General features: G+C 44.9%; 1 protein-coding gene across 3 annotated transcripts in view; it reads right to left on the bottom strand.

The window, feature by feature from the left end:
* The window catches only part of ARHGEF28 (Rho guanine nucleotide exchange factor 28), a 340,651-nt gene that overhangs the window by 149,269 nt on the left and 177,571 nt on the right, over window positions 1-13,811 (bottom strand). For 2 of the 3 annotated variants that reach the window (XM_040262701.1, XM_040262704.1), the window contains exons 8-9: window positions 7,582-7,634; window positions 6,947-7,007 (exon numbers count right to left, since the gene is read on the bottom strand). The exons of the other annotated variant lie outside the window; for it this stretch is intronic. In XM_040262701.1, coding sequence (XP_040118635.1) covers window positions 6,947-7,007; window positions 7,582-7,634 — 114 coding nt within the window. The remainder of the gene's footprint in view (window positions 1-6,946; window positions 7,008-7,581; window positions 7,635-13,811) is intronic. 3 annotated transcript variants of the gene reach the window in all.

Genomic DNA, 13,811 nt, shown 5'->3' with positions numbered 1-13,811 from the left:
ACAGTGACAGATTTTATTTTCTTGGGCTCCAAAATCACTGTGAATGGTGACTGCAGCCATGAAATTAAAAAGATGCTGCTCCTTGGAATAAAAGCTATGATAAACCTACACAGTGTATTAAAAAGCAGAGACATCATTTTGCCGACAAACAAAGCTATGGTTTTCCAGTAGTCATGGATGTGAGAGTTGAACCATGAAGAAGGCTGACCACTAAAAATTCATGTTTTCAAACTGTGGTGCCGGAAAACGCTCTTAGGAGTCCCTTGGACAGCAAGGATATCAAACCAGTCTATCCTAAAGGACTGAATATTCACTGGAAGGACGGATGCTGAAGTCCACTGACTCAACTGACATGAGTTTGAGCAAACCTGGGGAGATAGTGAAGGACAGGGAAACCTGGCGTGCTGCAGTCCTTGAGGTCGCAAAGAGTTGGACACAACTGAGCAACTGAACAAGAGAGAGCCAGCTTCCAGTGACGTGAGTCCCAGATCTTAAGATTCCACATTTTAGATCTTGTTTCTGAAGATAAAAGTTTTGAGATGTTTCCAAACAATTTTAAATTGCTCTTTATAAGCTTTTATAGCTCAGTCATGTCCGACTCTTTGCGACCCCATGGACTATAGCACGCCAGGCCTCCCTGTCTATCACCAACTCCCAGAGTTCACTCAAACTCATGTCCATCAAGTTGGTGATGCCAGCCAGCCATCTCATCCTCGGTCATCCCCTTCTCCTCCTGCCCCCAATCCCTTCCAGCATCAGGGTCTTTTCCAATGAGTCAACTCTTCCCATGAGGTGGCCAAAGTATTTATCGCTTAGTAGCCTCAATTCCAGAGAAGGCAATGGCACCCCACTCCAGTACTCTTGCCTGGAAAATCCCATGGATGGAGGAGCCTGGTAGGCTGCAGTCCATGGGGTCGCGAAGAGTCGGACACGACTGAGCGACTTCCCTTTCACTTTTCACTTTCATGCATTGGAGAAGGAAATGGCAACCCACTCCAGTGTTCTTGCCTGGAGAACCTCAGGGACGCGGGAGCCTGGTGGGCTGCCGTCTATGGGGTCGCACAAAGTCGGACACGACTGAAGCGACTTAGCAGTAGCAGCAGGACCAGCCTCAATTTCATTTACAAACTTTCACTTAATATAAGACTAACCTAATTAGTCCTAGTGATTAGTGATTTGCCAGACTAGTACTACTGACTGCACTGTCTCCACCCAGCTCACCACCTAAATCCATGGGCCTGGACTCTCCCAGATATATCCACAAATGCAGGTCTCAGATAAAGAGTCTGCACAGCTCCTGACATTTCGTTCTAGAGGGACTATTCTTTTGCATCTTCCAATCATTTTCTTCCAGTTACTCTTCGGTGATGTTTTCCTAAGCTCTCTGTGTAGGTGCTCCGTCTTCCTCTGTCTAGTCTGCGTGGGCTGGGTTGTACACCCCGAAACACCTCATTTCCTATTGTTTGTTTCTGCTTGTGCCTCCTCATCCCAGTTTATCTGGATGAGATTTTTTTGGCACAAGTTAGGCTTCCTTCCACATTCAGCTCTAGTTCATCTTCTGCCCAGTGCCCACCTTGCCAGTCCCAGCACCCCCTGAGAGGTTTTCTTGTTACACATAAGGTTCCCTAGTGGCTCAGACAGTAAAGAATCTGCTTGCAATGCAAGAAACCTGGGTTCAGTCCCTGGGTCGGGAAGATCCCCTGGAGAAGGAAATGACAATCCACTCCAGTATTCTTGCCTGGAAAATTCCATGGACAGAGGAGCCTGGTAGGCTACAGTCCATGGGTTTGCAAAAGAGTCAGACACAACTGAGCAACTAACACTTTCACTTCACTTTCAACAAACAGTAACAGCAATAAAATGACCCAGGGTATTAACAAATAACTGGGATTCGAGCCTCCAGCATGTACTGACAACTGGGCCACTTTGTAAAATCAACAATTATATTATAAAAGGGAGGGTCTGAGTTTGTTTGTTTTCTTAGCCAATAAACATTTATGATGGCTCAGACAGTAAAGAATCTGCTTTCAGTGCAAAAGACCCAGCTACAGTCCCTGGGTCAGGAAGATCCCCTGGAGAAGCGAATGGCTACCCACTCCAGTATTCCTGCCTGGAGAATTCCAAGGACAGAGGAACCTGGCGGCTGCAGTCCATGGGTTTGCAAAAGAGTCAGACACAACTGAGCAACTAACACTTTCAAACACTTACAGGAAGAATCTATGACATCTTCTCTTTCTTTTCACAAAAGTAATCCAATTTTTAGTAGAAAAAAATGTACAGCATTATTTTCAGCTAACTTCTAACATGGAGATTTACATATGGCATATAATCGAACGTGAATAAACAGGACACACAATTCTATTGTTTAGATGATCACAACTATGTAAAAAAAACAGATGCAAAGGGAAAATACTAGTAGTACACACACCAAAATCTAACAGTAGCTGCTTTGGGGGTGGCAGAACTATAGAAATGATTTCTTATTTTCTATTCTTTCTAAGACTTCAAAGTTTTCTACGGTGAGCAGTTCTTACTTCTGTGTTACAAAATACAAAATTATTTCTTCGGAAAGGCTCATTTAGCACAATGTGTGTTATTAGTCACTCAGTCGTGTCCACTTCTTTGCAACCCCATGGACTGTAGCCCGTCAGGCTCCATGGAATTCTCCAGTCAAGGATACTGGAGTGGGTAGCCATTCTCTTCTCTAGGGGATCTTTCCAACCCAGGGATCAAACCACCTAGATCTCCCACATTGCTGACAGATTCTTTACCGCCTGAGCCATCAGGAAAGCCCCATTTAGCACAATATCATGCTTAAAATCCCGAGCATTTGCATCAGGCTCACTCTCCACTTGCCAAACAGCAGATAAGGAGCTGCTTCACACCCAGAGCTTCAGGTACCAGGACTCCCCAGGCAGGAAGATGACACCGGTCAATTCCATCACCACGTCCCCTAGTAACCCTACCTCCCTAAGACCTGCCCCTGTGGGGAAAGTTAAGCATGCTCACAGAGCTCTTGTCTTAACATGTCAGTCTTACCAAGCCTTCATTTTTTCCATCCAAATGTTCACATAACCTACAGCTTTAGTAAACTTCAACAAATTATCTTTAGTCCAATGCAAACAGATTGAAGGCAGGAGGAGAAGGGCACGACAGAGGATGAGATGGTTGGATGGCATCACCAACTCGATGGACATGAGTTTGAGCGAGCTCCAGAAGTTGGTGATGGGCAGGGAAGCCTGGCGTGCTGCAGTCCATGGGGTCACAAATGGTCAGATGCAACTGAGCAACTGAACTGAACTGAATGCAAACAATAGCTGATAAATGACTGCAGGAAAATCAGTTTCAAAGCTGGGCTGTCATATACAAGCTCACTCACACTGGAATATCACTTGCTGAGAGGAGAGTGTCACCTCCGGGGCTTTCATAATTCACCTGAGGCACTGGCGTCTTGCTTCACAGTACTCAGTCATGAACTTAACTTTTAACCGGAAATCTTAGTTTCTTACCAGGCACACGTTTTTCTTTTTTCAGATTCAACCTTTCAAAAGTAAAGTTTGCTTTTAAACTACAACAACCAACCAAGTCGTTTCCAGCTTTGCCGATCCAGAGCTGGTCTAATGCATTTTTGTTGGTAGCTGGGTTTCCAACAAGCAGCAGACGCTCACCCTCCCCGCTGTACTTCCCAAGGAGGGCCATGCTTCCTGCTCGACGTTCATATCCCTTCGCCTTGCACAACACTCACAGCTGCCCACTGTTAAGCTTCGATTTCTTAATCACATTTAGTCCTGTATCCTCAGCCAAACAGACCCCTTCTTCCTTTTTAATTTCCATATGGACCCATTTCATCTACCTTCTCTCTTTCTTTTGCTCCAAATGCTTTGCCCTCTCCTGCATCCCACCTGCCCAGCGTGTGAAGGTGCCGTATGCCAAGGGGTCCCACTCTTCACGATGGCAGCACAACAATCAGACCCCGGCCCTCAACTCACACTCTCCCCTCTGAGCAAAAGGTCAAGCCTGCACAATATCCACCGAGAGTGGGGCCCTCGCTTCTGGACTCACCATAAATATAATGTCAGTATCATGACTCACTGCTGACGCAGCTCAGGAGCACTGGCTTGGATGGGGTTACCGCCTACTACCCACCGGAGACATTATTCCTCCCATGAGTAGTCATCTTCAGCGTATAAACTAATGTCGAGGTGGTTGTCGATGCACCAACAACAATACAAAGGAAACTTACTCTGGATCTTCCCCGTCCAGGGCAAGAGTTATAGTTCCGAGGCAGTTCCTCAGTCACACTGCTCACACATCACATGCTATCCTGACATACGTGGCCACTGGCTGGATCTGAACAGTGCAAATACAGAACCAGTCCATCATCACAGAAATTTCCACTGGAACAGCCCTGACATCATTGACGAGATCACACTAAACTCTCGTCACACTGCTTTGAATAATACAAGGCAGCAAAGAAATGCACCTCAACCCCGCAGCAATCAGTGCTGCCTCAGAGCCTAAGCACAATATCTGCTTTACATACGAAGTGAAACATTTTGCAAGCGACCCCGGGAAAAAGCCGTTTCTGGTTCCAGACACCAGCTTACCACCTGACTCTTGCTCACTGCTCGCTGCCCTCTTCTGTCTCAAAGGTCCTTTTACTTTTTAATTTTTTTTATGTTATATTGAAGTATAGATGATTAACTGTGTTGTGATAGTTTCTGGTAGACAGCAGAGTGGCTCAGCCAAACATATACACATATCCATTCTTCCCCAAACTCCTCTGCCGTCCAGGCTGCCACATAACTTTGAGCAGAGTTCTCTTGTGCTATACACTAGGTCCTTGTTCGTTACCCAATTTAAATAGACTGGTGTGTTCATGTTGATCTCCAACTCCCTAACCACCCCTTCCTCCCAACCTTTCCCCCCTCCCCACCCCCGCAGAAACCATAAGTTCATTCTCTAAGTCTGTGAGTCTGTTCAGAAGGTTCTTTTAAAATGTATTACGTTCTTTGCATAAGGTAATTTTTTTAACCCACCAAGTTTTGATGAAAAACAAAGCAAGAGACAACCTGCACAAGGGACAACCATTCACAGACCTCCTCGTAAACGACCGAGATTAAAGGCATACAGGCTCATCTCTCTCAAACTCTTCATCACCTCCTCAGACACAGTGATGTTACTGACAAAAACTTCCATTAGGCCAGGTTACTACAGTTTCCGTAACATGCACCTTCTTACCCAGTAAGGATACCAGTTTGAGAAGAGAGTGCATGTTTAAAGCCTAAAATTAAAATAATTCTGCTACTCAATCTTTTTACCAGCCAACATTCCTCCCCCACTGGCAATTTGTCTTGGTAAACATTCTTCAAAGCAAACATTCCTGGAAGCATGATGCAATCTGGAGAGGAGACATCCTGCACGCATGAGCAACAGCCAGACTCTGGGCTTCAGTGGCCCACGACAGTCATCTACGTGGACATGCCTGCTCTCCCTTCTCTTTCCTCTCCCTCTCTTCTGGAAGTAAAGTACTCCTCTTACCTTACGTAGCTTCCCAGGTGGCACTAGGGGTAAACAACCCACATGCCAATGCAGTAGACACAAGAGACGCGGGTTCAATCCCTGGGCTGGGAAGATGCCCTGGAAGAGGGCATGGCAACTCACTCCAGGATTCTTGCCGAGAGAAACCCTATGAACAGGGGAGCCAGGCGGGCTACCATCCACAGGGTGACAAAGAGTCAGACATGACGGAAACAGCTTAGCACACACACACCTTACACAGCGGAAATAGTAAAGAGCGCACAGCACCAGGGGTGGTCTAGTTTCCATCCAAATTTCAGTGGCACCTCACGCAAGGAGATCCAGAGACCACCTCTGCCTGTGACACAGCCAAGTGGCATGCGCGGTGCTTCCCCCTTGCCCTGCTTTATTCCCCTGATTTCCTAATTGCTCTGCTCTGTGCCTGCCAGGAGAGAAAACACTGCCCAGGGAGCCCCCTGCACCCTCCACTCGGCAGGCCCACCCACCTCGGTTCTCACCCAGGGAGGTGTCCTGATCACCACCCCCCCGCAGCTCCTAAGGCTGCTCTGCCCCCAGCACTCTCCAGGCATCCGAGCAGCTTCAGCTTCACTGAGCCTAAAGAAACTGACTGAGAAATTTCTCGATTCTCTGCTTCCCGCGTCTCAGGCACCCAAATGAGGAGGCATCAGCTGATGGCCCCACCTGTGTATATCCTCAAAACCCAACAGCTTCATCAGGCTCTGACTCAAAGGTAAGAATGGAGCCCTGATGAGCCCTGAACAATCAGCGAAGGCTCGAGGAAGAGGTGTGGGGTGATACCCCTCGCAGAGTGCTGAGTTATGATGCCTGTGAGTGGATGGGAATTCCCAGGGCCACAGGAAGAAATACCTTCCTCTTGCCAAGAGAGTGTCTGCTTCCTTTGAAATGACACCCACATCAGATCCATGCCCCAGGGTGAGCATCTGGTCTTTTCCTGAGGCCAAGGGGAAAGATCCCACAGACTCAGTTCCAAGGGGTCCTCACCAGGCATCAGAGTGGGACAGAGGTAAACCTGGGGATCCTGAGGCCAGGCGCATGAAGCTATGCATCTCGAGTCCCCCATTTACTCTCCGCAGTTGCCCCGGTCAAATCACCTACACACAGAAGCTAGTAGTGCCTGCCTCATGGGGATAACAGGGCAGCATAGGACCAGCTCTAAGCCAGCACGTGCTCAGAGTAAAACCGTCCAGGAAAAGCTTGGATTCCTTCCTTTGTCTAGATTTGTTTTTTAGATTATAAAAGCAGACTCAAATGCATTTCAAGAAACAGACACGGCTCCCAGGAAGGAATATTTTATTTCTAAATAGATTTTCTTCTTGGCCCCTGCATACCTGTGTCTGTGATACCCCTACATGAATGCCAGAGGAAGCCATATGTTGGAACATACCCAAATCTAGCCTGTCCGGGTCCTCATGTTCACTCAGTGGCACCACCGGGCTTTTCACACACTGAAAAAGATAAAGTCAGGTCGGTTTTTTTACAAATTACTTACCTGCTAACACTAATGTTTATTTTTGTAAATGAAAAAGCAACCTAAGAAAACATTAGGAAAGACATGTTACACATGTCACCATATGTAAACAGAAAAAACAAGTCTTGTACTTAGTATTAAGAGCCAGAAGTAAGCAAAGGATCTGTACCAAGCTGAAGCATGCCTAAAAGCCATCCACAGACGATTTTATATTCAGGGACTATCTCCCAGGTTCATTTCTGAAGACACATTGTTGGGAAACATCTATAGATACCATCTTCAGGTACAAAGTTTTAGAAAATGTATTCAATTATCTTGCATAGACAAGACACATATATACAACCCAGAAAGACCACTAGGTTTAGTCATCAAGGGTAGAGATCGAAAATTTGATAGAGGAAATAATTCAAGCTATTCTCAAAATGTCTCGGGACATATTCCTGAGGTTTTCTTGCTTTGGGTTTTTTCCCGTGTTTATTAGCACCAGACCTTCACTTCCACTTCAACTCCAGAGAGAAGCACAAAGAGGAAAACAGCCAGAGAACCATTACCTTTACATCCTCCTTCCTAGCTGATGATCTGCTGCACCCCGAATTCTTAATCTCTGCAAAAAAGAATAATTCTCATCAGGATCCACTGATAGGAACATCCTTTAAAAAGGGGGGGGAGGGGGGAAGAAGAAGAAAAAAGGTGGAGGGAAGAGAAACTAGATGACAAATATAAATGATTTGCTCAGAGCTGTCTGTGTGGAACTCGATTCTAGATTTGGCTTCTTAAAAAACTCCGCAGAACAGCGTATGACTGACAGCCCACGCTCTGGTATTATCTGTGTGGACCAAGACGTAAACAAGCCAGCCCAGGACCTCTCACAGGAAATCCTGAGGAAGAAGATGACCGTTAAACAAACAAACCCCCCAATCCAGAAGGCAGGCCACGTGCTGACCGAAGCTTCTCCATACAGCACCCCTTCTAAGGACGTGACTCGTACCCACCTGAGGAAACCCCGCACTTCTCTTTCCTCCAGTACCACTGACTTCATGTTTCAAAAGAGCCTACCTCGTTCTAGACGAGGTTCAGCCTTTCCTTGCCCATGATTTAAAGTAAAGAACAGCCCTAAACATCAGCCCAGCCCTTGGGCAGTGCCCGGCTCCATCTCACCAGCCCCAGGCACCGCTCTGCATAAAGGCTTTCCCGGAAGCATCAGTGCTCATGATGTTCCGGGATGAACAGGAAGGCCCACTTAAGGCGTATTTTTCTCTGTCTTGATTGATTGGTTCTCTTCCCAAATACCCAGTTGCCCGTAAACAAGAGCCACTGTGGTTGAAGCAAGCACTGAGAGCAGGTTTGGGCCTGAGAACAGAAGAGATGGCACTGCTGACAAGGGCAGTGGGACGGAGATCTTCAACCAGGATTTCTGTTCACGTAATAAGATCTTGGGCCCAGGCCCTCCTCTGCTTCTCTGCCCTCCGGCGCTGTAGGATGCCAGTTCTGGGGAGTCCCTAGTTTTCCCAGCAGGCACATTAACTAGGCATTCCCTCCTCTACTGACACTCCTGTTACTGTAAGGCACAGGGGTCTCACACCTCTGAGTAGGTTCATTCAGGCTCTTCTTCCTGCCTGGCAACAAGGCCGGTTCTCATCCACATTTCTGCCTAGAAAAAGTCTAAGGTCTTCATCTAGGTGGCTTTCCGGGACGAATCTTAACAGGCAAGGATGGAGCAGAGAAGTCAACAAACACAAAGTCATGATGTGCTTTTTTAATCTGCATAACAATAACTTTGAACTTGCTTTACATTAAGCAAGTTAATAAGACAATTGCACTCCACCACAGTATATTGGGGCTTCCCCGGTATCTCAGCTGGTAAAGAAGCTGCCTGCAATGCAGGAGACCTGGGTTCGACCCCTGGGTTGAGAAGATCCCCTGGAGAAGAGAAAAGCTACCAACTCCAGTATTCTGGCCTGGAGAATTTCATGGACTGTATAGTCCATGGGGTCACAAACAGTCGGACACAAGTGAGCAACTTTCACTTTCACTTTTCACAGTATATTGAGGCTTCCCTGGTAGTTCACCTGGTAAAGAATCCACCTGCAATGCAGGAGACCTGGGTTTGATCCCTGGGTTGGGTAGATGCCCTGAAGGAGGGCATGGAAACTCACTTCAGTATGCTTGGCTGGAGAATCCCCATGGATAGAGGAGCCTGGTGGGCTACAGTCTATGGGATCACAAAGAGTCAGACACAACTGAGAGACTAACACACACAGACACAGAATATATTGCTCTTGAACTCATACTGTATATTAGCCTCTGTGATGAAAAATGAAAGGACAATAGCTTCAATTTTATGTAGTCATGACCACTGACTTCAACAGGGACTAAGGACAAGACAGTAACTGATGCCCAGCCTTTTGTCGTCCAGCTTTTGTTGTCCAGCATCCCAGCCCACCTTTACATGCACATCCCAAGCAAGGCCTCCAGGTGGCAGCAGAGCACCATCTGCAGAACAACAGGGCCCTGATAGGAATGTCAAAATGAGACAACTTCACCCTTCAAAAGCCTGCTGTTTAAGCACCAAAGTCCAAAACACTATGTTAGGAGAAAGTTTTCGTCCTACCGCACAGATGCAGAAAACTGATGTGAAGCTTCTACTATAACGTTTACCATATGAGAGCACAGCAAGTCTTCTGTTTTGAAATATATATAGCCAAACTAAAAATTCAGTGAGCACCCACCAACATGTTAAAAAAAAAAGGGGCGGGGGGAAACTAGAACTCAAGTTTCAACAGACACATCTGCACTGACAGCAAGAGAGCCACAGACATTTTTATTGCCCGCCACTGGATATTACTTTACATTACTTTATATTATTTTAGACCACATACTCTTAAATGATAAGAATTCTGCATCTCGAAAGAATTCTGCACCTATGGCACTGATTCAGAAGAATAACACACATTTTATTCAGGGTTGCTGATGAAGAAATCTCTGTCAGGTAATCGACCTGCAACAACAAAGGATATGTTCACCCAGTAATCTGTTCAGAGTCCATCCTGGTGGTATGTTTGGATTCCATCTCCTTGCCCCCTCTCAAAAGGCTAATCTTCATATACAGCCAGCCTACATGTTCCTTACAGTCTAAATCAATGCTGTGCAATATTCAAGCAAATAGTACAAACTATGTTAAAACAGATGTCTTCATAACATGTATACTTAATCATTTTAAGAACTTTCAAAGCTATAAAGCCTTTATCTCAAAATCATTAAAAATACTTGTGATAATAATGCATCTTTAATTAATCTAGGATGATACAGAACTATATCTTGGAGGTTTTAAAGAATTTGGCACTCCTTCCACTGGAGTTTAATTGCTCCAGCAGAGTTTCCACTAAATGCCTAGGATCCTTTTACACTCAGCCACTGCACCACCAATTGCAGAGTGCAATCAAACTATTCATTGCTATAGCAACCTTCAGCGGATAATGATATCAGTAAACCCCAGCTATTCTGTTTTAAAGGCCTATTAATGTTGCCTTCAAGGCCCACCCAGAAGTAAAGATCACCCCCTCCTAAATCAGACTTACCAAACATCATAAACATGTTCTTTATTGCCAAACTATAATAGAATAAGAAGTAATCTCTAACATTCATGTTCACCAGGGACACTGCACCAGCAAACAGGGTTTTCAACACAGGATGGAGTAGCTGTAAGATTAATATCAATGTCTTGTTAAGAAACAGATTAGCCTAATAGATCTCAATTCTGTGCACAAACCATACTGTCTCCTTTTGAGAAATGGGACCACAGAGGTTAGACTTGAACAAAGAGAAAGCTACAGCAAAACTACAGGCTGCTCAGTATTCTTCAACTACAATTTGCTGTGCCGTCTGACTCCTCCCGCAGAAAGAAGCAAAAAGAACCTGGATCAGAAGCAGCTAGACAACTACTGCAGCTTCCCTCCCAGCTCAGGCTCAGCTCTCTACAATCAAGTCCCCAGCTGGGTTAGACATGCAGGGCAGCGTCAAAAGCACAAAGGAAAACATGGGGCATGCTCTCAGCTTGCTCTCCTGCCCCACCAATGCCCAAAAAGGGTCTCACAGGGTCGTTCACAGTCTTTGAATGAATCCTCTTCTCCCAAAAGACTATAAGCACTAGGAAGGTTGGGTCCAATCAATTTAAGTCCAACACTTGCATCTCAAGGACCAAGCAGGGTGCCTACCATATTACAGGTACTGAACAAATGCTTCTCTTCTTGACTAGGAGCCAGCGGCCCAAAATAACTGATGAGATAGAGCAGATCATTAGAACAGAGAAGGGAAAGTTGTTCACTTTTGTAAATTACTAATTTCAATACTTTTCAACACTTTTAATACTAGCATTATTTCGTCACAACTTCTGAACTGCCAGGTTGATGAGACAGATAATGCCTTCCCCCTGGCTTCCCCCGACTCCTCCAGCTCCGCAAGGCCCAAGCCACCCATTCGTCCCCAGTTACACACTGGAGTTTCACTAATAACTTCACTTCCATGAATCACCTTAATGTCTTATCCATGTGTGCATGTCTGATTCACATGAATGAGAGATTCACAACATGTTGTGAGAATTCATTCACAATGTGAATTCTCACATTATAGAGAATTACAATGGCAAAGGGAAAACATTTGAAAATATCTGTGACGTCTATCACTCTCAACTCAGAGGTTATCATAACACTCTGACCTTTTGTTTCAGTATCTCCATTATACCTTTTTCACTGAAGGAATTATAACTTTTTTTCTTATTAGGAATACTAGTAAATTTGGAAAACTCAGCAGTGGCCACAAGACTGGAAAAGGTCAGTTTTCATTCCAATCCCAAAGAAAGGCAATGCCAAAGAATGCTCAAACTACCGCACAGTTGCACTCATCTCACACGCTAGTAATTGCTCAAAAATTCTCGAAGCCAGGCTTCAGCAATACATGAACCGTGAACTTCCAGATGTTCCAGCTGGTTTTAGAAAAGGCAGAGGAACCAGAGATCAAATTGTCAACATCCACTGGATCATCAAAAAAGCAAGAGAGTTCCAGAAAAAACATCTATTTCTGCTTTATTGACTATCCCAAAGCCTTTGAGTGTGTGGATCACAATAAACTGTGGAAAATTCTGAAAGAGATGGGAATACCAGACCACCTGACCTGCCTCCTGAGAAATCTGTATGCAGGTCAAGAAGCAACAGTCAGAACTGGACATGGAACAACAGACTGGCTGCAAATAGGGAAAGGAGTACATCAAGGCTGGATATTGTCACCCTGCTTATTTAACTTATATGCAGAGTACATCATGAGAAACGCTGGGCTAGAAGAAGCACAAGCTGGAATCAAGATTACCAGGAGAAATATCAATAACCTCAGATATGCAGATGACACGATCCTTATGGCAGAAGTGAAGAGGAACTAAAAAGCCTCTTGATGAAAGTGAAAGAAGAGAGGGAAAAAGTTGGCTTAAAGCTCAACATTCAGAAAACAAAGATCATGGCATCTGGTCCCATCACTTCATGGGAAATAGATGGGGAAAGAGTGGAAGCAGTATCAGACTTTATTTCTTTGGGCTCCAAAATCACTGCAGGTGGTGACTGCAGCCATGAAATTATTTTATTTTATTTTTTTTTTAGCCATGAAATTAAAAGATGCTTACTCCTTGGAAGGAAAGTTATGACCCACCTAGATAGCATATTGAAAAGCAGAGACATTACTTTGCCGACTAAGGTCCGTCTAGTCAAGGCTATGGTTTTTCCTGTGGGCATGTATGGATGTGAGAGTTGGACTAGGAAGAAAGCTGAGTGCCAAAGAATTGATGCTTTTGAACTGTGGTGTTGGAGAAGACTCTTGCAAGTCCCTTGGACTGCAAGGAGATCCAACCAGTCTGTTCTAAAGGAGATCAGTCCTGGGTGTTCTTTGGAAGGAATGATGCTAAAGCTGAAACTCCAGTACTTTGGCCACCTCATGCAAAGAGTTGACTCATCGGAAAAGACCCTGATGCTGGGAGGGATTGAGGGCAGGAGACGAAGGAGAGGACAGAGGATGAGATGGCTGGATGGCATCACCGACTTGATGGATGTGATTTTGAGTGAACTCCGGGAGTTGGTGATGGACAGCGAGGCCTGGCGTGCTGCAGTTCATGGGGTCGCAGAGTCAGACACGACTGAGCAACTGAACTCAACTGAGTAAGAACTATCATTTGGGCTTCCCCGTATAAATATAGACTAGAAGAAGCAATGAGAGACTTATCCACGGAAATATCAGCATGAGCCCTGCTAGTCCATGAGTTCCAACACTCCTGCCAATGCACCAAGCTCAACCCTCAACCAGGTTCCCACTCTGCCCCGGATAAGCAGTCAGGGAGAGGATGTCAGGACGAGAGAAGACCTCAAACAAATCTGAAACATCATCTTTTGTGATAATTTTTCTATTTCTACTCTGCATTCTTTCAGAAAGAAATTAAAACATCTTTTTTAAAAAAATACATACTGGGTTTTTTAATTTAAATGATTTGTAACACTTTTTTGAGCCACAAAAGTAATTAAGAAAACTTGAAAGGGACTAGGAAAAACAATCTATGAAACCACCATTAATGGCTTAGTATAGTCTCTTCATGCATACACATATATATTTGTAATTGTATATTTGTATTTGTATGTGCATATATGTGTACATATGTGTGTGTATGTGTATATACGTAACAGCTTTAAGGTATAATTCAATACCATACTACTCCTCCATTTAAAGTATACAATTCAGTGATTTTTAA

Source organism: Oryx dammah, unplaced genomic scaffold, assembly GCF_014754425.2.
Source record: "Oryx dammah isolate SB20612 unplaced genomic scaffold, SCBI_Odam_1.1 HiC_scaffold_20, whole genome shotgun sequence".
Lineage (NCBI taxonomy): Eukaryota > Metazoa > Chordata > Mammalia > Artiodactyla > Bovidae > Oryx > Oryx dammah.
The sequence above is the reverse complement of the archived record's forward strand: the minus strand, read 5'-3'. Positions and strand labels throughout refer to the sequence as shown.